The sequence below is a fragment of the Sinocyclocheilus anshuiensis genome, unplaced genomic scaffold (genome assembly GCF_001515605.1).
Source record: "Sinocyclocheilus anshuiensis isolate Anshui unplaced genomic scaffold, SAMN03320099.WGS_v1.1 scaffold1210, whole genome shotgun sequence".
Taxonomy (NCBI): Eukaryota; Metazoa; Chordata; class Actinopteri; order Cypriniformes; family Cyprinidae; genus Sinocyclocheilus; species Sinocyclocheilus anshuiensis.
Window position 1 is genome coordinate 14 of NW_015555771.1, and position 25601 is coordinate 25614.

Consider the following 25601-nt stretch of genomic DNA (forward strand, 5'->3'; position numbering starts at 1 on the left):
TTTGGAAAACTACTGGGAGACCTTTACATTTCTGTGTTTAGTTGACAACTGGTTTATAAATACTTACAAAATGATTAATGATAAATTATATCATGATAAATGATTGCAAATATAGTTTAAATATCTGTCTATAATGTTGGAAATTATGTGAATGTGAAAAATTGCACCTTGCGCTTCGTGTGTTCTCAAATGCACATTAAACTCACAAAATATGCAGAGCTGGAGTTTGTGAGAAACCATATTTTACTGTGGACCAAGCTGCTCTGAGACACTGACGCAAATAAGCTGTGCACATGTAAATTAACACATTGCTGTGGTTCACTCTAAAACATACAGTGCATCAGACTGTATATTTATTCAATTAGATCATAGTCTTTTGCTATTTGATAATTGCACTAAGCCATACAGTGATTACAATTTTATTTGAATTAATCAGGCAGCCGCAGTCAGTACCACAATGCTTTGCCATGAGCTAAAGAAAAAATAGTAACCCAGATTCTATACTTAAATAATGTTTTCAGCTTGTACACCAAATGCCCTTTTTTCTTTGTTAAAAAGATGCATGGAGATATCTCTAATATTTTGCCTGGAAATTCAGAATTTCATTTCTTAACAGGGTTCAATATGAGACATTAGATTCAGACCTTCAGACTCACAGGAACCAAAAGAATTTCAAAGACAATCTCCTGTGGATCTTCAAGGTAGGAAAAACACATTTTCATAAATGTTTAATTATATCCCATACAGTATGTACAGTATATACAGTGTGTACAGTACACACACATATATTATATACACAAAAACTTTTATTTTGGATATATATATATACATTGGATGCGATTAGTCACGATGAATCACCGTAAAGAGGTTTTTGCCCCGTTGCTGTTTTTGTTTTTTTTGCATATTTGTCACACTTAAAAGATTCAGATCATCAAACAAATTTTAATATTACACAAAGATAATGCAAGTAAATACAAAATTCAGTTTTTAAATGATGATTTAATTTATTAAGGGAAAAAAGCTGTCCAAGCCTACTTGGCCCTACATGAAAAATGTATTGCCCCCTCCTGTCAAAGCATGAAAGAACTGTGATTAACCTCATTATTTTAGAAAGCTGAGTTAAATTTCACAAGCCACAGCCAGGCCTGATTACTGCCAGACCTGTAGAATCAAGAAATCACTTAAATAGAACCTGTCTGACAAAGTGAAGCATGCTTAAAGAGCAACACATTATACCGCGATCTAAAGAAATTCAAAAGCAGATGAGAAACTAAATAGTTGACATGTATCAGTCTGGAAAGGGTTATAAAGCCATTTCTAAGGCTCCAGCGAACCACGGTCAGAGCCATTATCCACAAATGGAGGAAACTTAGAACAGTGGTGAACCTTCCCAGGAGTGGCCGGCCAAAATTATTCCAAGAGCGCAACGACGACTCATCCAGGAGGTCATAAAATAACCCAGAACAACATCTAAAGAACTGCAGGCTTCACTTGCCTCAATTAAGGTCAGTGTTCATGATTCAACAATAAGAAAGAGACTGGGCAAAAACGGCATCCATGGGAGAGTTCCAAGGCAAAAGCCACTGCTGACCAAAAAGAACACAAAGGCTCGTCTCTCATTTGCCAAAAAATATCTTGATTATCCCCAAGACTTTTGGGCAAATATTCTGTGGACTGATGAGACAAAAGTTGAACTTTTTGGAAGGTGTGTGTCCCGTTACATCTGGCGTAAAACCAACACAGCATTTCATAAAAAGAACATCATACCAACAGTCAAACATGGTGGTGGTAGTGTGATGATCTGGGGCTGCTTTGCAGCTTCAGGACCTGGACAACTTGCCATAACTGATGGAACCATGAATTCTGCACTCTATCAGAAAATCCTGAAGGAGAATGTCCGGCCGTCAGCAGTTGCTGCTGCAAAGGGTGGCACAACCAGTTATTAGATTTAGGGGGCAATTACTTTTTCACGTAGTGCCAGGCAGGTTTGGACAACTTTTTTCCCTTAATAGATGAAAACATTATTTCAAAACTGCATTTTGTATTTACTCGGTTTTATCTTTGTGTAATATTAAAATTTGTTAGATGATCTGAATCTTTTAAGTGTGACACATAAAAAAAAAATAAAAACAAGAAGGGGGCAAAAACCTTTGCACGGCACTGTATACACACACTTCGTTTGAATTTTAAATGAGGCTATGAGTGAATAGAAGTCTGCCACGTAAAACTTCTCTAGATGAATGTTGCTGAAGGCTTCAAGTGGGCTGCCATCATCGGGGAATGAGGACAGCAACCCATCCAGCTCCTCTATGAAGGTGCCCAATTGACCTGGGGGTGGGGGGATAAATTACTACAATGTAGAGTTTTACAGGAGTTGTTACAGTAACAGCATTGCATTCCAAAGAACTATTACTGCATAAGAGTAAGTTGAATATTCCCTGTTATTAGAAATGAAAAGACCAGTACCCCCACCGCTCCCAACCTAATGGGGGGTGTGAGAGAAGGAGAAGTTATTAGAGAGAGCAACAGTGGTTACTGTGTCCTCTTGACAAATCCAGGACTCAGTCAAGCCCAAGATACTAAGAGCTGACTTAGCAGCAAATGCCAGAATGAAATCAGCACAGAGGTGCAGATAGGACGCAGGTTTGCAGGTTTGGATTGCCTTCTGCATGTGATGTTGGAGCGTTGTTGAGAGACAACAATAATGTACTTGAAGCACTTGTTAAATGTGGGAAAAGTGAGGGTGGAAAGAAAGTGGACTGAAATCGAAACTCTTGCAGGACAGTTCGCCATTTAAATGTGGTAACGAACAATACAAATAACAAGTAACTTCTTTTTAGCCAACGGCTATTATTCTAATTACAAATAATTGCAGCCAAAATACAAATTATAATGAGAGTACAAAATAGAAATAAGCAGTAAATGAATTAATCCTTCCTAGCAACAAATATTCTAAACAACCTTAAAAAAAGAAACGAGCTATTAAGCAAGCACTTTTGCTCTCTCCAGCACTTATGCTGTCTCCACTTGCTTTGTAGGATCTTGAGAGCAAAATAATCCAATTTCTGAAAAATGAGCTGGAGAAGTTTAAGAAAATATTACAAAAAGAGAACATGCAATACTTTGTGGAGGACTTTAATGAGAATATATGCAGTATCAAGGAAATCGCTCTCGATCTCACACTCTACTTCTTGAGAGATATGAAGCAAGATGAAGCTGCTGATACTCTAGAAGGTAAGAGACTCATGAACATCTGTCATATTGCCTCTTATAAACGTAGGAGAGAAAATTCTGATACAGATATCTGTATTTTTCTTCTGGTGTTTAGATGAGCTGCTCTTCATTCATCAACTAAAATGTAACCTAAAGAAAAAGTATCAATGTGTGTTTGAAGGAATTACAAAGCAAGGTGACTCCACACTTCTGAATAACATCTACACAGATCTCTATATCACTCAGGGTGGTAGTGAACACGTTAATATTGAACATGAGGTAAGACAGATTGAAGTTACTTCCAGGCATCAAGAATCACAAGAGATACAGGTTGAATGCACAAAGATGTTTGAATCACCTGAACAAGACAAGCAGATCAGAACTGTACTGACAAAAGGAGTTGCTGGCATCGGAAAATCAGTCTCTGTGCAAAAGTTTGTTCTGGATTGGGCTGAAGGAAAAGAAAATCAAGATATCAGCTTCATATTTCCTCTTCCATTTAGAGAGGTGAACTTAAAGGAGAAAGGAACAGAAAGCTTGACAAGTATTATAAGTCAGTTTTTCCCAGAAACAAAAACACTGAATCTTAAAAGAAGGAATCAATTCAAAGTCCTGTTCATTCTTGATGGTTTGGATGAATGTCGTCTTCCTCTGAACTTTGATGGTAATGAAACATGGTCTGATGTATCGTCACCAGCCTCTCTGGATGTTCTCCTAACTAACCTCATCAAGGGAAATCTGCTTCCTTCTGCTCTCATCTGGATCACCACCAGACCAGCAGCTGCCAGTAAGATTCCTCCTGACTGTATCGACCGGGTAACAGAGGTCAGAGGGTTCAATGATGCACAAAAGGAGGAGTACTTCAAAAAAAGATTCACAGATCAGAATCTGGCCAGTGAAATCATTGATCACGTAAAAAAATCTAAGAGTCTGTTTATCATGTGCCACATCCCAGTCTTCTGCTGGATTTCAGCCACTGTTCTCCAGAATATTTTGGAGGAGAAAAGAAATAATGATCTGAAAAACAATCAGGCTGGTGATGCCTCCAAAACACTGCAGATATCAAATACTGAAGACATTCCTAAGACTCTGGCACAAATGTACACACACTTTCTCCGCTTTCAGATCCAGCAGAGCAGACGGAAGTATGATGTTTCCTGGGATAAAGATACCATCCTTTCACTGGGAAAACTGGCATTTCATCAGCTGGAAAGAAACAACCTGATCTTCTATGACACAGCTCATGGAGAATACACACCAGATGTTTCCTGGGATAAAGATGCCATCCTTTCACTGGGAAAACTGGCGTTTCATCAGCTGGAAAGAAATAACTTGATCTTCTATGACACAGATCTGGAAGCCTGTGGTATTGACATTTATAAGGCATCCGTGTATTCAGGCATGTGTACCCAGATCTTTAAGGAGGAAACTGGGATTATTCTTGGTACCATGTACTGCTTTGTTCACTTGAGCATTCAAGAGTTTATTGCAGCCCTTTATGCACATCTGTTTCTAGACATCAACAAGAAAAGTGTGTTTTTTCAAGACTCTACAGTACAGGAAAACAAAAATGAAGCCATGACTGATTTGCTCAAAACTGCAGTGGACAAGGCACTTGAGAGTGACAATGGACACCTGGATCTTTTTCTTCGTTTTCTTCTCGGTCTGTCACTCCAATCCAATCGACTACTCTTACGAGGTCTGTTGACACAGCAAGATGACAGTGACCAGAGCAAGAAGGAAGTAGTTCAGTACATCAAGCAGAAATTAGAGGATAATCTGTCTCCAGAGAGATCCATCAATCTGTTCTACTGTCTGAATGAACTGAACGACCAAACTCTGGTGAAAGAGATTCAGACTCACCTTAACAAAGGAAGTCTGTCATCTTCTGATCTTTCTCCTGCCCAGTGGTCTGCTTTGGCCTTTGTGTTGTTGACATCAGAGGAAGAGATGGAGGAGTTTGAGCTTCAGAAATTCAAGAAGTCAGACGAGTGTCTCGTTAGATTATCGGCAGTCATCAAAACCTCCAAAAGAGCTCTGTAAGTCATTTATTTAAATTTTGTCATGTTTTGTTCTCATTTAAAAATGCATTGTTCTACATTGATCTATAGCAGGTTTGGACACCCCGATCTACACTGATTCTTAACCATATACCATGTATAAATGAATGATATTTTTATGAGTGAATTATATATTTTTTAATCCCAAAATTAATTTAACCCTCAAATTTAATCCTCAAGACACTTATTAAGATAATAGAGCTAGCACTTTAAATGTATGATTGATTATTATTAAAGCTATAAACCTTAAATGTTATCTTTTTAATCAAGAATGCTATTATTTATTAAATGTATCGCTATATCAATGAAATTCTAATATACCAAAAGTACTAGTTTTTTGAAGAGTAATATCATTGTAGCTCACATTACTCACAGAATATTTACTGTTCATATAAAAACAATTGGTATAAATTTAATGTTTGTATTTAACAAATATATTACATGTGTCTAATTCTGTGGTGTGCTTTATTTCTCTTGTAGGCTAAATGATTGTAACCTAACAGACAAAAGCTGTTCAGCTCTGGCTACAGTTCTTGGATCAGATACCAGTCTGAAAGAGCTGAACATGAACAATAATAATCTGCAGGATTCAGGAGTGATTCATCTCTGCACTGGACTGAAGAGTGTAAATTGCAAATTAGAGATACTGAGGTACGTTTTGTGACAATCCCGTGTTGAGTCCGAATTCAGATGCATCTGTTAACTTGGAGCTGGTTAGTCTGCCACAGAAAGGAGTGCAGAACTGCTTTAGCTCAGTGGAATTTGTAGACTTTCCAACATGAACTGTGTATTCCAGGTCCTACCACAGCATTTCGATGGGGTTTAAGTGTGGACCTTTATTAGGTCATTTTTTGCCATTTTGTGGTCACTTGTACTGTATGTTTTGGATCATTCAGGTGAAAGACTTTCACCCATGTAGTTTTAGATAAATTAACCCTTGTAAATGACTGTAAACTGGATGTTTACAGTCCAGATATTACAGATTCTCATGTGTGTTGATGTTTAAAAGATTAAAGGTTACTGATCCTTTTGTATTCAGTTGTCAGTTTGCTTTGCAAATTACTGTACAAGGAACAAAATATAATTCACTCTATGCTCAAATAATGTAGAGGTAATTTCTAGAATAATCAGACTGTTTCATTCCTGTTCTAGACTGTCAGACTGCAGTATCACTGAAGAAGGTTATAAAGCTCTGGCTTCAGCTCTGAGATCAAACCCTTCACACCTGATAGAGCTGGATCTCACAGGAAATGATCCTGGACAATCAGGAGTGAAACAGCTTGATGATTTACTACAGGATCCAAACTATCAACTGAAGACACTGAGGTGAGACAATTCAAAATAAGTTATATGCAGTTGAATTTTTTATGGAAATATTATTTCACTGTTGCATTAAAGTAAATTCAAGAAAAATCCTTTAACATAGTTTGAGAATCACCAAGTTTGGTTAAGAACTATATTGAATCCCACTTGATCTTCCCTTCTGCAGGTTTTTGGGTCCTGCTGCAGGTGAAGCCTGTCAGTATGTGACTGGAATTGTGGGTAAAAACCTATTATTCCTGAGAGAGCTGAATCTGAGTAGGCGTGAACTAGGAGACTTGAAACAGCTTGTTCCTCTACTGCAGGATAAACATTGTACACTTAACACACTGATGTGAGTATTTGACTGCATTGCTACTAAGATTATTGAGTGTGAATAAACTAGGAAACTCAGGAATATAGGGAAGGTATAGGAATTGTAGATGGGACAGGACAGGAATAGAGAAGATCTGTTTTCTGTTGGAAAATTCACAATGCAGAGTGGAAAAAAAGTATAGAAATGTAGATAACTGAAAATACACATGCAAATATTCATTTGTAAAGATACCTTTTAAGTAATGACAAAAGTTATTGAGCAAGTATGTAAATATGTCAGCAAGTACATGAACTGTCTGTCCCCTTGTCTTACCTTGATCCACAACAGTAGTCTTCTAATAATGATTTATAAATTGAGCTGTCAGGTTGAATTTCACAGTGCCAATGACACAATGCCAATTTGGCGTCATTTGTATTTGCGTGGTTACATCACTGACTGTATATATCTTGTTTGCATACTGAGTTTGCTGCAGTGGTTGCATCTTGTTTTTATAATAGTTGCCTAGAATTTTAACTAGTCATCTACCTGGCTGCTTGACATAAAAAAACCACTGGAAACCACAGAGATTCCAAACAATGCGATTCATCTGTGATTTATTTATTTTTTTGGTTGTGTATTTGTATTATAACTAATGTTATAAGCAAGAATAACATATTTTTTTAGACTTTCAGGCTGCAGTATCACTGAAGAAGGTTATAAAGCTCTGGCTTCAGCTCTGAGATCAAACCCTTCACACCTGATAGAGCTGGATCTCAGAGGAAATGATCCTGGACAATCAGGAGTAAAGGAGCTCAATGATTTACTACTGGATGATTCCTGTAAATTAAAGGCCATCAGGTAATAAACCTTGAAATATTTAAAACTGAACCACAGATGTGAAATCAGCTGTAAATCAACAGATAGAGCAGACAAATTGACCAGTGTGGAATAGGAATGACGTGAACTGAATTAAATTGCAATTTCTAAGAAATTCAACAGACAACATATTTTGTGGCAAAAATAATGCAAAAAACATAAATGATCTAAAATTCTCATCTACTTCCTGTAGGTTTCTGAAAAGTCCTGCTGCACAGGAAGCATGTGATTATCTCACTGAAGTTCTAGGTACAAGTCCATTATTACTGAAAGAACTGGATCTGAGTGAAGTTAAATTAGGAGACCTGGATGGGGGGAAACTCTCTGCTCTTTTTATGGACTCTCATAGCAAACTGGAGAAAATTAAGTGAGTGATGTTATACATTTAAAACGCTTGTTTATTATTATAAAAGACTGTCAGTCACATGTGCGAGCAGATATGAAGAGCTGTTGATCTGATGTGTTAAATATATGCTGAATGTTAACTAATGCTGTTTTATTCTGTTCAGGCTGAATAATTGTAGGCTGACAGAGAAAAGCTGTTCAGTTCTAGCTACTGTTCTCTCCTCCAAAACCATCCTGAAAGAGATGAACCTGAACAACAGCCGTCTGCTGGACTCAGGAGTCAAAGAGATCTGTGAGGGACTGAAGAATCCTGTGTGTGAGCTGAAGATACTCAAGTAAGTACATTTCACCAACAGCTATATCAAATGCCACAGCAATGAGATTAATGTTGCACATTGGCTGATTATGGGAATATTATATATTTTTTTAATCTCCTCCAGACGTTGGAGGAATGTGAGATTACCAGTTTTGTAACTAAAAATAAAATGAAAGAAGAGCGTTTGTTAACTGCACTAAAATAAAAGTAAACACAACTGAAAAAATTTAACTAAACTCAAATAACTAGTATGAAAGTGAAATATATAGATCACTTAAAAACTTTTTGTTAAGCATTATATTATAATATTTGACACAGTCACATCTTGCTTCCATAAAACATGAAAACATAAGTGTGAAAACATATACAAAAGTGTGTTTATTGTGGTACAATTTTAAAGATATAGAAGTATGTTATATACAACCCATAGTAATCACCTGTTTTCTTCATATTCCTTTTATCACCTAACCCTTTCCCTGCCACTAACCTATTTTGTGAAACAAAGCTTCACTGCCATTGACGGAATTGTCCAGCTTTCTGTGTATGGAAGAAAAATAATGCCATATGTCTTTGAAACAAAAAAGCATGTTGAATAGCACTAACTGAAAAAATAATGCATTGCATTAACAGTGCTTGCATTTTAATACCTTGTATTTCCAGGGCTTGCATTTTTCCTGAAAATTAACATAGTTGTTTATTTAAGCTGTGAATATTTCAATTCAAAATATTTCACACACATTTTCATAATTAAAAATTCAATAATTCATATTCACCTTCCAGAGTTCACTTCCAAAATATTCAGTCTGTTTAAAAATAAGATGTATAATATTTGGCAGGCAAATTTCGTTCCATTTTATTTCACTTTCCAAATTCGCTTCCACAAATTCAGTGATTAAAATTTCCCATTGCACATCTGGGAGCTGCAGGAATAGCAGTAGAGCACCGATGCATGATCTCCAGCTGCTGTCAGTCGCTCACCAGCAGGTGGCGCAAGCGGCTGTTGATGAAGACCAAAGCAACAAGTGGATGAAGTCATTCATTCACAAAAACTGATTTGCAGAAATGGAGCAAGCGCTAAGTAGAAGTTTTGATTATTGGGACCAGTATAAACATGTGGAAAAGCTGATTGTGTGTATGTTTAATTCAACATCTTCGCTGTTTCCCGTAGCCTACATGTAAGCAGCTTTCTCTACCACAAAGGAGATTATAATGCTATTTTACCCAACGCTAAAGTACAGAACTAACATTACATCTGAGGAAGACATATATTGCTTTCGGTTGCTTAGTTTCCGTAACTTTGTATCATGGCTTGTGTGACGCTTTGCTGTTATACTGGGGTTCCCCTCATACCTCACACTCCAGGATTCCCCAACGACGCATAAGCGCCTCAGTGAACTAATACAGTGATATAAGACCTCAGATCTCACAATACAATTATACATTGTATTTTTAAACAGATTAAATATTTTGGAAGTGAACTCTGGAAGGTGAATATGAATTATTTAATTTTTAATTATGAAAATGTGTATGAAATATTTTGAATTCAAATATTCAGAGCTTAAATAACCAACTATGTTAAATTTCAGGACCTAAAAATACCCTGGAAATACAAGGCATTAAAATGCAAGCACGGTTAATGCAATGCATTATTTTTTTCAGTTAGTGCTATTCAACATGCTTTTTGTTTCAAAGACATATGGCATTATTTTTCTTCCATATCTGTGTTTTCACTGTTATTTGGTAGAAAGCACTATTAAGAGCATCTTCTGAAAGAGTATTAAATCTCTGAACCAAACCATATGAAAAGAAGAAGCAAAAACAAGTGATTGCTTATGTAAGCAGATACATACATTAAAAAAGGTCATCATCAAATATTAAACAGCATATACATCAAAACTGCCTAATATTACTGAGTTAAATGTTGACCCAGGAAGTGGTGTAGGGCTGTGCAAGATTTGGGGATGTTGATGGAAGTGATCTGCTGCTTCTATGTTTTGAACATTGTTATGAATCCAATCTGCATGTAGATCCCTACCAAAGCACCACAGATGCTGCCCCTTCCTGTGTCCTGTGCGAGCCTCTTGCGCCCCTTTGGGTATAGGCCAGGGCTCGCAGCAGGAAGACTGGCCTGCTGGCCACTGTTGTCTTAGCACTACCCACTCAGTGAGATTGGATAACACTGGGAAAACATACTCATTCTATTTAGAACAGGAGCGTTGTGGAAGCCCCATCCTTCCCGAAGGAGATTTTAGGTGGCATTTACACATGTGCATAACCGCTTAGGTACACATTGAAGATTTAGAGGTGGTTGTAACCCCCTTGCAGGGATGGCAGAGAAGTCTGCCGGGAAACACACCAGACATGGAGTTTCCAGAGGTCTGGATGTAGGTGCCACAAGGTGCCCCGTCTCTGAGAAAGTAGATCATTCCTCAGAGGAATCCGCCAGGGTGGGGCTGTCACTAGGAGCATCAGTTCCGGGAACCAGGTCCGGTTGGGCCAGTAGAGCAAGACCTGCTCCTCATTCTCCTTGACTTTGCACAGTGTCTGTGTGAGAAGGCTTACTGGGGGAAACGCATATTTGCACAGGCCCCGCAGCCAGCTGTGTGCCAGTGCATCCGTGCTGAGTGTTCCCTCGGTCAGGGAGTAGATAAAGAAACCTTCTGACTCTAAAGGAGGAGGTGGCGGGTGAGTTGCGACATGCGACGGGAGCACATACCACCTTGCCGGTTGATGTATGCAACAGTCGCAGTGTTGTCCGTATGGACCAGTTCGTGCTTGCCTCACATGCGCCCTTAGAGATGGTTCAAGGCAAGGCACACTGCTAACAACTCTAGGCAATTGATATGCTGCTGCAGTTGGGGGCCTGTCCACACCCCGAGACTGCTTGCCCATTGTACGAGGCACCCCAACCGGTGGTGAATCATCCGTGTTATCATCATTAGACCTGCTCCAGGGGCACTCCTGCCCGAAGAAACGCAAGGTCTGACCACAAGATAAAGGTTTGGCGGCAGGCCGGTGTGACAAGCCAATGCCGTGCTGCCACACCCACCACGGGACTCGGCCATGGAGCCAGCGCTGAAGCGGTCTTATATGAAGCAGCCCCAGTGGTGTGACCGCCGCTGCAGCTGCCATATGCCCCAGGAGCCTCTGAAATTGTTTTAGTGGGACCGCCGTCCTGCCTTTGAATGAATTTAAGCAGTTCAACACTGACTGAGCACGTTCCTCTGTAATGTTATCCTCTTTTTTTATTCTCTCGGCCTATCCACAACTCTCCGTGCCCTCTTGGGACCCTGACACAGCCAGAGATGGCGCTCCTGGACCACAAGCGTGGACATCGCACGACCCAGAGAACTCGCGTGACCTTCGTCGCTTGAAACGCAAGGTCAGTTGCGGTTCGGAGCTCTTTCAGAACTTCCAGATCATGACCACCCTCATGCAGGTGCTTCAGTGCTTTTGCCTGGTGGACCTGCAGTAACGCCATAGCATGTAGGGCGGAGGCAGCTTCTCCACAAGCCGCATAAGCAGTGCTGGCCAGACCAGACGAGTACCTACAGGCCTGGGAGGGGAGATGGTGGTGGTATTAGGACACAACGGCATCGCTACCGACCACTCCTATACCCCCAAGCTGCACCACCGTCGAGAGTGGTGAGGGAGGAGGAGCACACAGGCCGGTTTCTGGCAGTAAAAGTTGCCATCCACGACCTGGTGAGCTCCTCATGCACCTCTGGGAAGAAAGACATTGGTGCGGGGTGCTGAGAACCAGTGCGAGCCACCCTGAGAAACCAATTGTCCAACCTCGAGGGCTCAAGACATGGTGAAGGTTTCCACTCGAGCCCTACCCTCTTGGCAACCCGGGCAAGCATAGCTATCATCTCTGGATCCAATTCAGGCATTGCCACCGTCCTGGAGGCCCTCCGATGCAGCGATTGACATACGATTGTCGGGAGGAGCCCCAAAGGATACGGCTGGTACGCTCTTTTTAGAGGGCCCAGTACGTTCCTCGGGCAGCTCGACTGGCTGCAGAGTGCTAGAGGAGTGACGGTCCCTCTGAGGTTGGTTCCTCGGAGGGGTCACCGCCACTGTGATCCTCAGACCACCCGAGCTACTGCCTGAAGTAGTCCTCCCCTGACTTCTGCCAGGAAGAGAACTAGATCAAGGCAGAGGCACTGGAACTCTGCCCTTTTTGAGGAAGTGAAGCCTGCGATCGTGAACATCACTCGGCGCCAGGTAACGACCACATCCAGAAACACACGGGTGGAACAACATCTATACAAAGATGCAACGTCGTCTTTACAAAGACACAGCGTCAAATTGGTACAGACGCAACGTCAAATGCTCTTTTAGGGGAAAAGCCTTTTTTTAGCGTGCTGAAGCGCACAGGTGAGATGGCCGCCTGCAACATAAACAGGGGGTAGTTCAGCCTGATGTGTTCAACCCACTCGACACGGGAAAAAGACCACCGCTGTAGCGCCATTCCACCAACACAAAGAAGCTCCCTTAGATCGCGCTGAACTCGTCTCATTCACAAACGAAGCTTGGTAACAGCAGAGCGATTGAAAACGCTCGGCTCCGAAGCGAAATGATGAGTATGCGTTGCACCTGCTGCCTATTTATACTCGCGCTGTGATCAGCGGCAGCTGGATGCAGTCATCGCATGCCAGTGTGCATTGCTTCGTTTAGTTTACACTAAAAGTAGAGTTGTCTCACTAGCGAGATCCCCAATTCATCGGTCATCAATGTGACATCGAAAGTGACTGACTGAAAGGGAACTACAATGTTAATTTAAATTCTTGTTTTTATTGTTTGTAGCCTTTCAGACTGCAGTATCACTGAAGAAGGTTATCTAGCTCTGGCTTCAGCTCTGAAATCAAACCCTTCACACCTGATAGAGCTGAATCTCATAGGAAATGATCCTGGACAATCAGGAGTGAAGGAACTCAATGATTTACTACAGGATCCAAACTATCAACTGAAGACACTGAGGTGAGTGATATTAAAATAATGAAGTCCAATAATTTTGAAACTTTAGCTGAAAGATTATTAAAGTATTAGATCACACTGAGGTGAGTGTTATAAAAATAATAGCATTCAATAGTCTTAAACCCATTTTAGCTGAAAGAGAATAAAACTGTCAAAAAGACATTTATAAAAGCTTTGGAATGATTAAAAGCCATTTTACAGGTTTGTGAAAATAAAATATATGGCAGGCAATGTCAATATATTTCCTTTCATCAGGTTTTTGGGTCCTGTTGCTGATGAAGCCTGTCAGTATGTGACTGGAATTGTGGGTAAAAACCCGTTACTCCTGAGAGAGCTGAATCTGAGTTTACATGAACTAGGAGACACACGAATTAATCAGATCGCTGCTCTACTGCAGGATAAACACTGTAAACTCAACACACTGATGTGAGTATTTTTAGTTCAGTTTTTTTTTTGCTCATATAAAATATCTTAAATCAAGAGACAAAATCAGTTCTCAGGAATCACTTAATACTGGCATCAAGTACTCAATTCAGTTGTATTTGTAATTCATCCTCTCCTGTTTAATATTTTAGGCTGTGTGATTGTGGTCTAACAGACGAAAGCTGTTCAGCTCTTGCTACAGTCCTGAGATCAAACTCCAGTCTGAAAGAACTTGACTTGAGCAACAATAATCTGCAGTATTCAGGAGTGAAGAAACTCCAGAATGGATTAGAAAACACAAACTGCACACTGGAGAACCTCAGGTGAGTTCAGTGAACCCTTTGTTTGGTTTTAATAATGTTATTATCTTTTGTTCAAAGTTAACATTACTGTAGTAAACTACATAGACCTTCTCTGTCCAGAAGAGAAAATAAATGAAGTGTATTTGAGGTTTTACATTATAAAACTCTTTCACTGATATTAATTTTAGATAATAGATCTGATTAGATAATAGATTTGGTCATTTCAAACTTCTTTTCTCTAGACTTTCAAACTGTGGTATTTCTGAAGAAGGATATAAAGCTCTGGCTTCAGCTCTGAGATCAAACCCTTCACACCTGATAGAGCTGGATCTCACAGGAAATGATCCTGGACAATCAGGAGTGAAGCAGCTCAATGATTTACTACAGGATCCAAACTGTCAACTGAAGACACTGAGGTGAGATAATGATGAAATAATACAAAATAAATAATATGCATGTGAATTATTTATAGATGTATTATTTCCCTAATAGAGTAAGGTACACAATTTGTTGCATCAAAATTGTTCAAAATGATCAAACTTGAAAGATCAGACGGTGCCATTTAGGCCTGCTGCAGAGTCATCAGCCGGGAGCCACCCATCATTGATGTTCAGCTCCTTTCATCCCAGAACATCTCTGGGTGGTGGAACAGTGGCAGGGACGTCTCCCTACTGTCCCCAGAAGTCAGTTGTTTGATCCTTCTCGCCCCCACATCTTGTCCTTTCTCTGAAGCCAGAGCCAGTAGCTCCCCTCCTCTGCCTCCTCTGCCAGATCTTTTAGTGCCTTTGACAACTTGGTGTCTCTGATACCAAGAGACTTCAGGAGCTGTTGAGTAGAGGTATCAGTGAAGCCTCAACAGCCAACTTCCACTGGATAGGTGAAAGCACTCTAACCTGCCTCTTTGCACACGACTGAGAGATCTGTGTACTTCTCCTTCTTCCTCTCAAAAGCAGCCTCCAGGCCGTCTTCCCATGGCACAGTCAGTTCAACCATGATGACTGTTCTTGTGATAGTAGACCAGAGCAAGATGACTGGCCAGAGGGAGGTTATGGCGATCTGCTGTGGGAAATTCAACTGGTGGTCAAGATCAGCTCTCAGCTCCCAGTTGCCTCCGGGTGATAGCAGGGATCACTCCTTTGTGGTGCTTCCAAGCTCCTCAGCCCCTTGCCTCACAAACTGGTTCAGGCCATGAGATGTTTATTGAAATGTTCAAAGTAAAACTGTTAAGACAATGTTTGATAATCTTAACATGTTTTGTAATAGAATGCACATTGAATTGAATCCTGCTTCATCTTCCCTTCTCCAGGTTTTTGAGTCTTGTTGCAGATGAAGCCTGTCAGTTTTTGACTGGAGTTATGTGTAAAAACCCATTACTCTTGAGAGAACTGAATCTGAGTGAACGTGAACTAGGTGACACACGAGTGATTCAGATCGCTGCTCTACTGCAGGATAAACACTGTAAACTCAACACACTGATGTGAGTATCTTACAACATTTCACATGTCACTACTAGTAACTACTAGTAATGTTACAGTAGTTGATAATTCTCATTTGAGTCAGTGCAATTTTTCTCTTAGCATCATAAAAAAATCACAAAAATACATCTTCACTATAAATACACAGATGTCTTTCCTAGCTGAGTTACAAAAACAGTTTTCAGCTGTAAATTTCAATATAAGTTAAAGGGGTCATATGATGCGATTTCAAGTTTTCCTTTCTCTTTGGAGTGTTACAAGCTGATTATGCACAGAGAGACAGGGTCACATCACAGAGTCAGCTGTCTTAACCGTGGCTTGTGTACTGCAAACACATACCAGCTTCATCACTGTGTCTGTCACGCGACTCTGTTCCCCTTTCGGGCTTGAACTGATGGTAAAACTAATGACATTATTTACTGTCTTTACATTTATTTTGAAAGATGAAGCTCGCGATTATGGTAAGGGGCGTTACATTTCCGACGAGTGTTTGCGGTGTTCGGCCAATCACAATGCACTGGGTCAGCTGGCCAATCAGAGCAGACTGCGCTTGTCGGAAGGAGGGACTTTGTAGAAAACGAAGCGTTTGAGAGAGGCGGGGCATAGAGGACCTACAATAATGTACAGTATTTGAAAAATAATGTGTTTTTTTAACATTAAAGCATGTCAACATATTCTGTTACACCAAATACACAAAATAATGATCTTTAAAAAAGCATCATATGACCCCTTTAAATTTAAGTGCACAATTTAGGGGTTGGACAAAATATTGTGAACACGTGGGAAATAGCCAATTTTTTATTCAGGTGTTTTGCCACCATTTGCCTATAATACAGCTTCCAACCTTCTCAAAATTAGCAATATATTTTTATAGCATTCATTAATCTTTGTTAATGATAGATAATAAGTACAGTTGTTTGTTCGTGCTAGTTCTCATTTTTTAACTTCTAACAGATGCAACTTTTGATTTTTAAAAAATGTATTAGTAACATTATTAACATTAAGATGCCATTGCTCATTGTAAGTTCATGTTAACTAGTTGTTTATTTGTTATTTTTTTCACCAATATTTTCAAATGATAACTTATTGTAGAGTTACTGAGTAGAAAATGAACAACAGACATAACAAACCAAGGGTGAGATTGAATTCATCTTGAATTGACGTATCTTTTTATTTCATATAGTATTTCGTAGATCGTAACTTTGTGGTATTTGTAATGCACTTGTAGTGGTAATTTCTGAGTCAATTTAAAATGACAAATTACTGTCAAACATGACAAGCAAATCCTCCAAAACCTTGAATGATTATCATAAAATGTACCTATTTTCTTATTCTTTCGCTCTTCAGTCTGTGTGAATGCAGTATTACAGAGAAACAGTGTCTCATCCTGACTTCAGCTCTGAAATTAAACCCATCACACCTGAGAGAGCTGGACCTGAGTGAGAATGAACTAAAAAACACAGGAGTGAATCACTTATGTGACGTACTGAAGGATTCACACTGTAAACTGGAGAGATTGAGGTGAGGAACATTCATATACAAGAATCAAAATACTTAGTCACTTGAACACTCTAAAGTAAAACAGTTTTTTACACAGGCAAAAATTTAGCTGTTTGATGTTTTAAGATTTATATTCACAATTTACAGACAAGATTAAACTATTTACATGCCGTTTTCTAACATCTTTATTGCATTATAGTAGTATATGTCTAATAATGCATCACACTATTAGCAGGCCTACACTCTAATATAATCCGTAATTCTTTTTTGTAAATATGTAATTGTCACATTAGATGCAGACATCAGAGTCTCCTCTGCACTGCAAAGATAAATTTGTGATGCTGATTTTTTGATACTGATTTGATACTGAGTTTGGCATAAAAGATTATGTACATTTAGTAAGGTTAGACAAATCTTCGCCTATGAAGATAAAATCTCCCCCTCAATTCAAGGAATTCAAGAAAATATAATGGACTGTGGTTTGCTGTTTGTTTGACAGAAAACAGTCATTGTATTAATCAACTAAAATAATCTAGAATATAATATAATGACATATTTTTTAGGCTTTCAGACTGCAGTATCAGTGAAGAAGGTTATAAAGCTCTGGCTTCAGCTCTGAGATCAAACCCTTCACACCTGATAGAGCTGGATCTCACAGGAAATGATCCTGGACAATCAGGAGTGAAGCAGCTCAGTGATTTACTACAGTATGATTCCTGTAAATTAAAGATCATCAGGTAATAAACATTGACATATTTAAAACTGAACCACAGATGTGAAATCAGCTGTATGACAATAGAGGGGTCAAATAGACCAGTGTGGAATAGGAATAACATGAATTGAATTAAAATGCAATTCAGAGAAATTCAACAGACACACAACGGAAGTTGTGACGACATTATGTAAAAATATAAATGATCTAAATTCTTATCATCTTCCTGTAGGTTTCTGAAAAGTCCTGCCGCAGAGGAAGCATGTGATTATCTCACTGAAGTTCTGGGTAAAAGTCCATTACTTCTGACAGAACTGGATCTGAGTGAAGATAAAATTGGAGATTTGGATTGGGAGAAGCTCTCTGCTCTTTTGATAGACTCTCATAGCAAACTGGAGAAAATGAAGTGAGTGATGTTATACATTTATAACATTTGTTTATCATTATTAAAGACTGTCAGTCACATTTGTGATCAGATATAAAGGCCTGCTGATCTGATGTGTGTTGAATATGTCCTGAATATTAATTAATGCTATTTTATTCTGTTTAGTCTGAATAATTGTGAGCTGACAGAGAAAAGCTGTTCAGTTCTAGCTACTGTTCTCTCCTCCAAAACCATCCTGAAAGAGATGAACCTGAACAACAGTCGTCTGCTGAACTCAGGAGTCAAAGAGATCTGTGAGGGACTGAAGAATCCTGTGTGTGAGCTGAAGATACTCAAGTGAGTACATTTCACCAGCAGCTACCCTCAACACCACAGCAGTGAGATCAATACTGCACATTGGCAGATTATGGAAATATTACAAATATTTTTTATCTGTTCACCTCCAGAAATAGAAAAAATGTAAGATTACCAGTTTTCTAACTAAAACTAAAATGAAAATGTGTTAACTGTACTTAAATAAAAGCAAACACAACTGAAAAACTGAACTAAACTCAAATAACTAGTATGAAAGTGAAATATATATGGATGACTTTAAAACCAATTAAAATAAAAAATACAACAAATTAATTTGTTTTTCCTAAGCAGTATAATATAAATATTGATGCATATTCATCTTGCTTCCATTAAACATGAAGAATATACAAATGTGTGTTTAATGTAAAGATATAAAAGTAGGTAATATACAATATTAGGCTGTATATAGTAATCAACTGTTTTCTCCATATCCTGTTTATCTCTTAATAAAATAACAAGGGAGATCAATTACATAGACACATTTGTTAATCTGTTAATAATCAAATTAATAATCTGTTGATATGTGATCTGTAGCCCTAAAGTACTAACAAAATAAATAAATACATAAACAAATAAGGCGAAACTATAAAATATGTCATGAAGTCATGAATTTGAGCCACAATATTCATTCAAATTTTCATTTTTTTAATGTTGGTAGACTTTCAGACTGCAGTATTACTGAAGAAGGTTATAAAGCTCTGGCTTCAGCTCTGAGATCAAACCCTTCACACCTGATAGAGCTGGATCTCAGAGGAAATGATCCTGGACCATCAGGAGTGAAGGAGCTCAATCATTTACTACAGGATAAAAACTATCAGCTGAAGACACTGAGGTGAGTGATATTAAAATAATTAAGTGCAATAGTTTTAAAACAATTGTAGCTGAAAGAGAATATAACTGTCAAAAAAATTAATAAAAGCATTGATTGACTTAAGGCCATTTTACAAAATGAATTTTAAAATATTAACATTAAATTTTAACGTCTTAAACCCAGTTTATCTGAAAGAGAATAATAAAAAAAAAAGATGTTTATAAAAGCTTTGAAATTATTAAAAGCCCTTTCACAAGCTTGTGAAAAAAATATTCTCAATATATGTCAATATATTTCTTCTTTCTGAAGGTTTTTGGGTCCTGCTGCTGATGAAGCCTGTCAGTATGTGACTGGAATTGTGGGTAAAAACCCGTTACTCCTGACAGAGCTGAATCTGAGTGAACATGAACTAGGAGACACACGAGTGAATCAGATCACTGCTCTACTGCAGGATAAACACTGTAAACTCAACACACTGACGTGAGCATTTTTAGTTACATTTTTATTACACATTTAAAATATCTTAAATGAGGTGACCAAAATCAGTTTTCGGGAATCCCTTAATAGTGGAATCAAATACTTTGTATTTGTAAATTGTCCCTCACACGTTCATTTTAGGCTGTGTGATTGTGGTCTAACAGAGGAAAGCTGTTCAGCTCTTGCTACAGTCCTGAGATCAAACTCCAGTCTGAAAGAACTTGACATGAGCAACAATAATCTGCAGGATTCAGGAGTGAAGAAACTCCAGACCGGATTAGAAGATACAAACTGTGCACTGCAGAAACTCAGGTGAGTTTAATAAACCACTGTTGGAGTTTAATAATATTGTTCTCTTTTATTCAAAGTTAAAAATTACTGGAGTAAACTAAGGGAAATGAAAAGACATGCTTCTGTCCCTAGACCAGACCTTCTCTGCCCAGAAGAGAAAATAAATTTAGTGTATTTGAGGTTATATGATATAAAATAAAATAAAAACATTCACTGATATTAATTTTATAATAGATTTGATGATTTTTTTGAATCCTCTTTTCTCTAGACTTTTCGACTGCAGTATCAGTGAAGAAGGTTATAAAGCTCTGGCTTCAGCTCTGAGATCAAACCCTTCACACCTGATAGAGCTGGATCTCACAGGAAATGATCCTGGACAATCAGGAGTGAAGCAGCTCAATGATTTACTACAGGATCCAAACTGTCAACTGAAGACACTGAGGTGAGATGTGAAAAAAATGTTACTGTGGAAATTTCTCATGGAAAAATTTTATGTGACAAAATTGTGTCGTCACAAGCTAATTATCCATTTGCTACCCTTTCTTATCTGCTTAAAAGCCAGAAGGATCTTGAGATGGTAATTTCATTTTGGAGAATCATGATCTAGTGAACTTTTGCTAATTTGGACGTTTCAGTCTTCCTATGTGTGTAGTAAAATTGATTTTCACTTGAATAATTGTGACTTTTTGACTTTCTTTTCAAAACAATATTTGTGTATTTAAATGTTCAAAGTAAAACTGTTAAAAGTAGCTAGAGCTTTCATTACAAACAATGTTTGATAATCTTAGCATGTTTTTTAATATAATGCACACTGAATTGAATCCTACTTTAAATTCCCTTCTGCAGGTTTTTGGGTTCTGCTGCAGATGAAGCCTGTCAGTATGCAACTGAAGTTCAGGGTGAAAACCCGTTACTCCTGAGAGAACTGAATCTGAGTTTACATGAACTAGGAGACACACGAGTGAATCAGATCGCTGCTCTACTGGAGGATAAACACTGTAAACTCAACACACTACAGTGAGTATTTTACATTATTTAACATGTTGCATGATTACTAGTAATGTAAACAGAGGTGTTTTGCAGTTGTCCAGGTGCAACTTCACAAAATCAACAAGGCATATGAAAGGAACAATTAAACAGATAATTAAAAACACATACAATTAAAATGTGACTATTCGCATGACTTCGTTTTGCACTAATCAGTTGTTCCACAAGGTGGCAACACTGTCTCGGTCTGTTGTTTCATAGAAGAAAACATAGCTAAAGAGACAGAACAACAAAATAGTGGAGACTAAAACAACAACAGACGGCCACATTGACAAGCGCTTGTGAGAGAGGATTTCGAGAAAGCAGCAACTTTAGTTTAAAAGAGTACAAAGACATTTTTATCAGTCATAACTTCTGGTTAAAAGTAGAGCAGACGCTGGAAAAAGATGAAGCTCTCTAGAACACGTGTCGACCGCCTGTGTTCACGTACACCTCAAATAGAGTATACTTGAAAGGCTACGTGTTCAGCTGTACACATACGCTAGCCTACACATACAAAAACAAAGTATACTTTGGCCTCAAGTCAGTTTGATCCTGACTCAATAATTATTTCAGTGACAACAGGAGAGAATTTTACTTCCAGTGCTTAGAAAACTCCTCGAATAAGTGATAGATTGAAAAAACAACTGTGCTATAAACACAGGTGTTTTTTTTGTTTTTTGTTTTTTTTTTGCTGTTAACTTAGTCACACTTAGACCATGCAAGATGAGCGGCTGCCTGTTTTTCAAAATTAAAAAAAAAAGAATACCAAGAAACACAAAATTATTACCCGTGGCTCCTGATGATATATTGAGGTCTTATGAAGGGAAACGATCCGTCTGTGTAAGAAACTAAACATTATTTACAGCATTATTACCTGTAATCCATAGCTTCAGGCAAATGGTCCAGAGTGATGTCCAGTTCACAAAAGAATCATTATTTCTACACTGGTTATTGCACTGGCCCCCAGGGGGTGTTCGGAGAGTATTGGGGGGCGCTGGAAGCAATATTTTTGAAAGGGGGTGGCTGAGGTGTTCTTGGGGGGCGTTTGGTTAAGGCGAGTTTACACCAAAGAAGTATGAGCTGAAACTTGCAAAAGAAAATGGTCTGGCACATCCTAACGCCATCTCTACACTGGATGCATCAAAGCGCACTTTCTATATCCGTTTGTCATGTCGGTAGCGCAAGCGAGTGGAGCGCGGCAGGCAAAGAACGCGGCATCCGTTTATGTTGTGCTCGCGCTCAGATACTGAACCACTGATTATAATCAGGATCTGTGTGCTTTGACGCAACGTGTTACGGCGTTCGCACCCGGTGTAGTAGTGTTAGTTAGGGTAAGCCGCTAGTTTACACCAATACTACCGCTTCTAAACTATCATTTCCATAGCTTTCTGTAGCGCAGCTGCTAGACTTCCAGTGAAAACAATGGCAAACATTTAGACACGTTAAAGCACAGTATGCTTTTTCTTGTTTAGAAAAATTTATATGAATGCTTTTTGTTTGAATGCCAAATTTAAAGAGTTTATTCAATGTTCATAAATATAGCCTAATTTATATTCACGTGGCTTTTTTTGCTCCTTGGGAAACTAATGATAATGGTATTTCAAGTCCAGTCAAATCAAATATGCCATGAATGTCATGTGGCATTCAATGACAAAAATTTTTTATTATTTATGGGCTACTGTGGGCTGTTATATTTGGGTTAAAATACATGCTTTTAAAATAGGTTCATATTACAAATAAAATATAGCCTTTAATATACACTACCATTAAAAAAAAAAAAACTCAGTAAGATTTTTTTAATGGTTGCATTTATTTGATCAAAAACAAATAAAAAAACAGCAAACAGTACATCTACAATTTGAAAGAACTGCTTTCTTTTTCTTTTCTTTCTGTTTTCCTCTCATGCTTAAGCTCCATTACTCCAGCTTTCAGTGTCACACGATCCTTCAGAAATCATGCTGATTGCTGCTCAAAAAACATTCCTTATTATTATTATTATTATAGCTGGCACACCACACTGTCAAAAAAGCAAGATTTGAAATGTATTGGACTAACGAAGATATAAATCAGGAAAGCACTAAAATAGTTTTGAAAATGAGGAGCATATTTTTTCCCATCTTATTACTTGGTTTTCTTTTAAGTAGTTGTAAGCAAACTTTGAAATATTCTCACAAAATCATGTAATATAGTAAAGAAGGGTTTACGTTTCTTCCATTTGCGTGTATAAATGTGGTATTTACAGACCAAAATGACTATGTACTATATGTCAGAAAAAAAAAGAAATTCAATATATTCTCAAAAACAGGGTATTTGCTAAAACTAAGAGATAAATATTAGCCTATTATTTTTCACTGAAAGCTGATACATGATAAATCACAGGACAGTGTTGACAATTTTCTGCACTCCTGAATGTTTCTATGTGCACACGATCTGTACGTAATGTGCAAGCTTGTGTGTTGTGCGTGCGTGCAGTGTAGCAGCACATTAGTTTAGAGCAGAGATTAGCTACCTGTACAATAAACTGTTTAAAATGTGAATTCACCCAGTCAGTTTTGATTGTCCACATGCTACAAACAAACATGCTTGAGATATAACCTCCTGCACTTGTCCATCGCCGTCATTATAACCCTCACCAGGGTTATAATCAGGGGTGATTTGAGTGATCCACATATCTGTCAAACTAGCTAATGATGTTTAATGCGTGAATTCTTGATAAAATGCAGTTATATTATGGGCTGTTGGCATTAATTGTGCTTGTGATAGAGCAGTAATGGAGCGCTCTCGGAGTGACTGAAAACGATGACCCTCCGACTTAAAAAAAAAAAAATCCACTCCTCGCTCCAGTGAAAAATCACGCCCCTTCACTCCGCTCACTTTGCCAGGAACGGAAGAACAAACTAAAATCTCTTTTGTAAAAATGCCCATGTGGATATATTCTAAACAGGGATTTTTATCAAGTCTTTTTAAATTTGGGGCAACAACGTCACCAATTATTTAGCAATGAAATTCACCAACATGCTTAAGAACTCTGTAAATAAATGTTATTGCACTTATTTTCAAATAATCTATTTTAAAAATGTATTTCACTGGCATTTCATATTTTTCAATAATTTAATGGATCCTTGAATTATAAAGTAATTTCTTTAAAAAAGTAATGACCCCATACATTTTAATGCTACTGTAAATATAATACCAGTCCTCATTATAAACACAAAATAATAATCAACTTCACTAGTCTGTGAAGACAATTAGACTACTTTTTATTTGATGGGGGGCGATGAGGTACCTGAATAATGGGTGGGGGGGCGCTGGCCCAAAAAAGTTTGAGAACCACTGGTTTATGTAAAAAGGGGGGTTGTTTAAGACTATATTCATTTTATATGCTTTAGATATGTAAAACATATGTTTCACATCATTATTGGGAGCTTTAATAATGTAATTGTGTATACGTTACGTCATTGTTTAAATATGAAAACAAACTGGAGAATCAGTTCATTGAACCAGAAACGAACTGTCCAAAAGAACCGGTTTGTAGAAAAGAATCAGACTTCCTGTTTGCATGAGGCTATGGATTACAGGTAACAATGTTGTGAATAATGTTCAGTGTCTTTCAGAGAATGATAATTTCACTTTATAAGACCTACAGTATCTCACAGAAGTGAGTACAACCCTCACATTTTTGTAAATATTGTATTATATGTTTTCATGGGACAACACTGAAGAAATGACACTTTGCTACAATGTAAAGTAGTGAGTTTACAGCTTGTATAACAGTGTAAATTTGCTGTCCCCTCAAAATAACTCAACACACAGCCATTAATGTCTAAACCGCTGGCCACAAAAGTGAGTACACCCCTAAGTGAAAATGTCCAAATTGGGCCCAATTAGCCATTTTCTTTCCCTGGTGTCATGTGACTCATTAGTGTTACAAGGTCTCAGGTGTGAATGGGGAGCAGGTGTGTTAAATTTGGTGTTATCGCTCTCACTCTCTCATACTGGTCACTGGAAGTTCAACATGGCACCTCGTGGCAAAGAACTCTCTGAGGATCTGAAAAAAAGAATTGTTGCTCTACATAAAGATAGCGTAGGCTATACGAAGATTGCCAGACAGACCCTGAAACTGAGCTGCAGCACGGTGGCCAAGACCATACAGCGGTTTAACAGGACAGGTTCCACTCAGAACAGGCCTCGCCATGGTCGACCAAAGAAGTTGAGTGCACGTGCTCAGCGTCATATCCAGAGGTTGTGTTTGGTAAATAGACGTATGAGTGCTGCCAGCATTGCTGCAGAGGTTGAATGGGTGGGGGGTCAGCCTGTCAGTGCTCAGACCATATGCCGCACACTGCACCAAAATTGGTCTGCATGGCTGTCATCTCAGAAGGAAGCCTCTTCAAGATGATGCACAAGAAAGCCCGCAAACAGTTTGCTGAAGACAAG

At 38.4% G+C, this 25601-nt stretch overlaps 1 protein-coding gene across 1 annotated transcript; it reads left to right on the top strand.

Moving 5' to 3' along the window:
* The first annotated feature begins 608 nt into the window (after positions 1-608).
* On the top strand, positions 609-21258 carry LOC107674416 (protein NLRC3-like). Its single transcript, XM_016468385.1, has 25 exons — positions 609-701; positions 3039-3234; positions 3329-4363; positions 4457-5252; positions 5754-5924; positions 6426-6599; positions 6763-6927; positions 7573-7746; positions 7958-8131; positions 8274-8444; positions 13235-13408; positions 13661-13831; positions 13981-14151; positions 14373-14546; positions 15437-15607; positions 16953-17126; positions 17669-17842; positions 18050-18223; positions 18368-18538; positions 19215-19388; positions 19677-19847; positions 19986-20156; positions 20404-20577; positions 20982-21152; positions 21219-21258. Exons 2-25 carry the CDS (start codon positions 3114-3116, stop codon positions 21256-21258), a joined length of 5436 nt encoding a protein of 1811 aa, XP_016323871.1. The 5' UTR covers positions 609-701; positions 3039-3113.
* The last annotated feature ends 4343 nt before the right edge of the window (positions 21259-25601 follow it).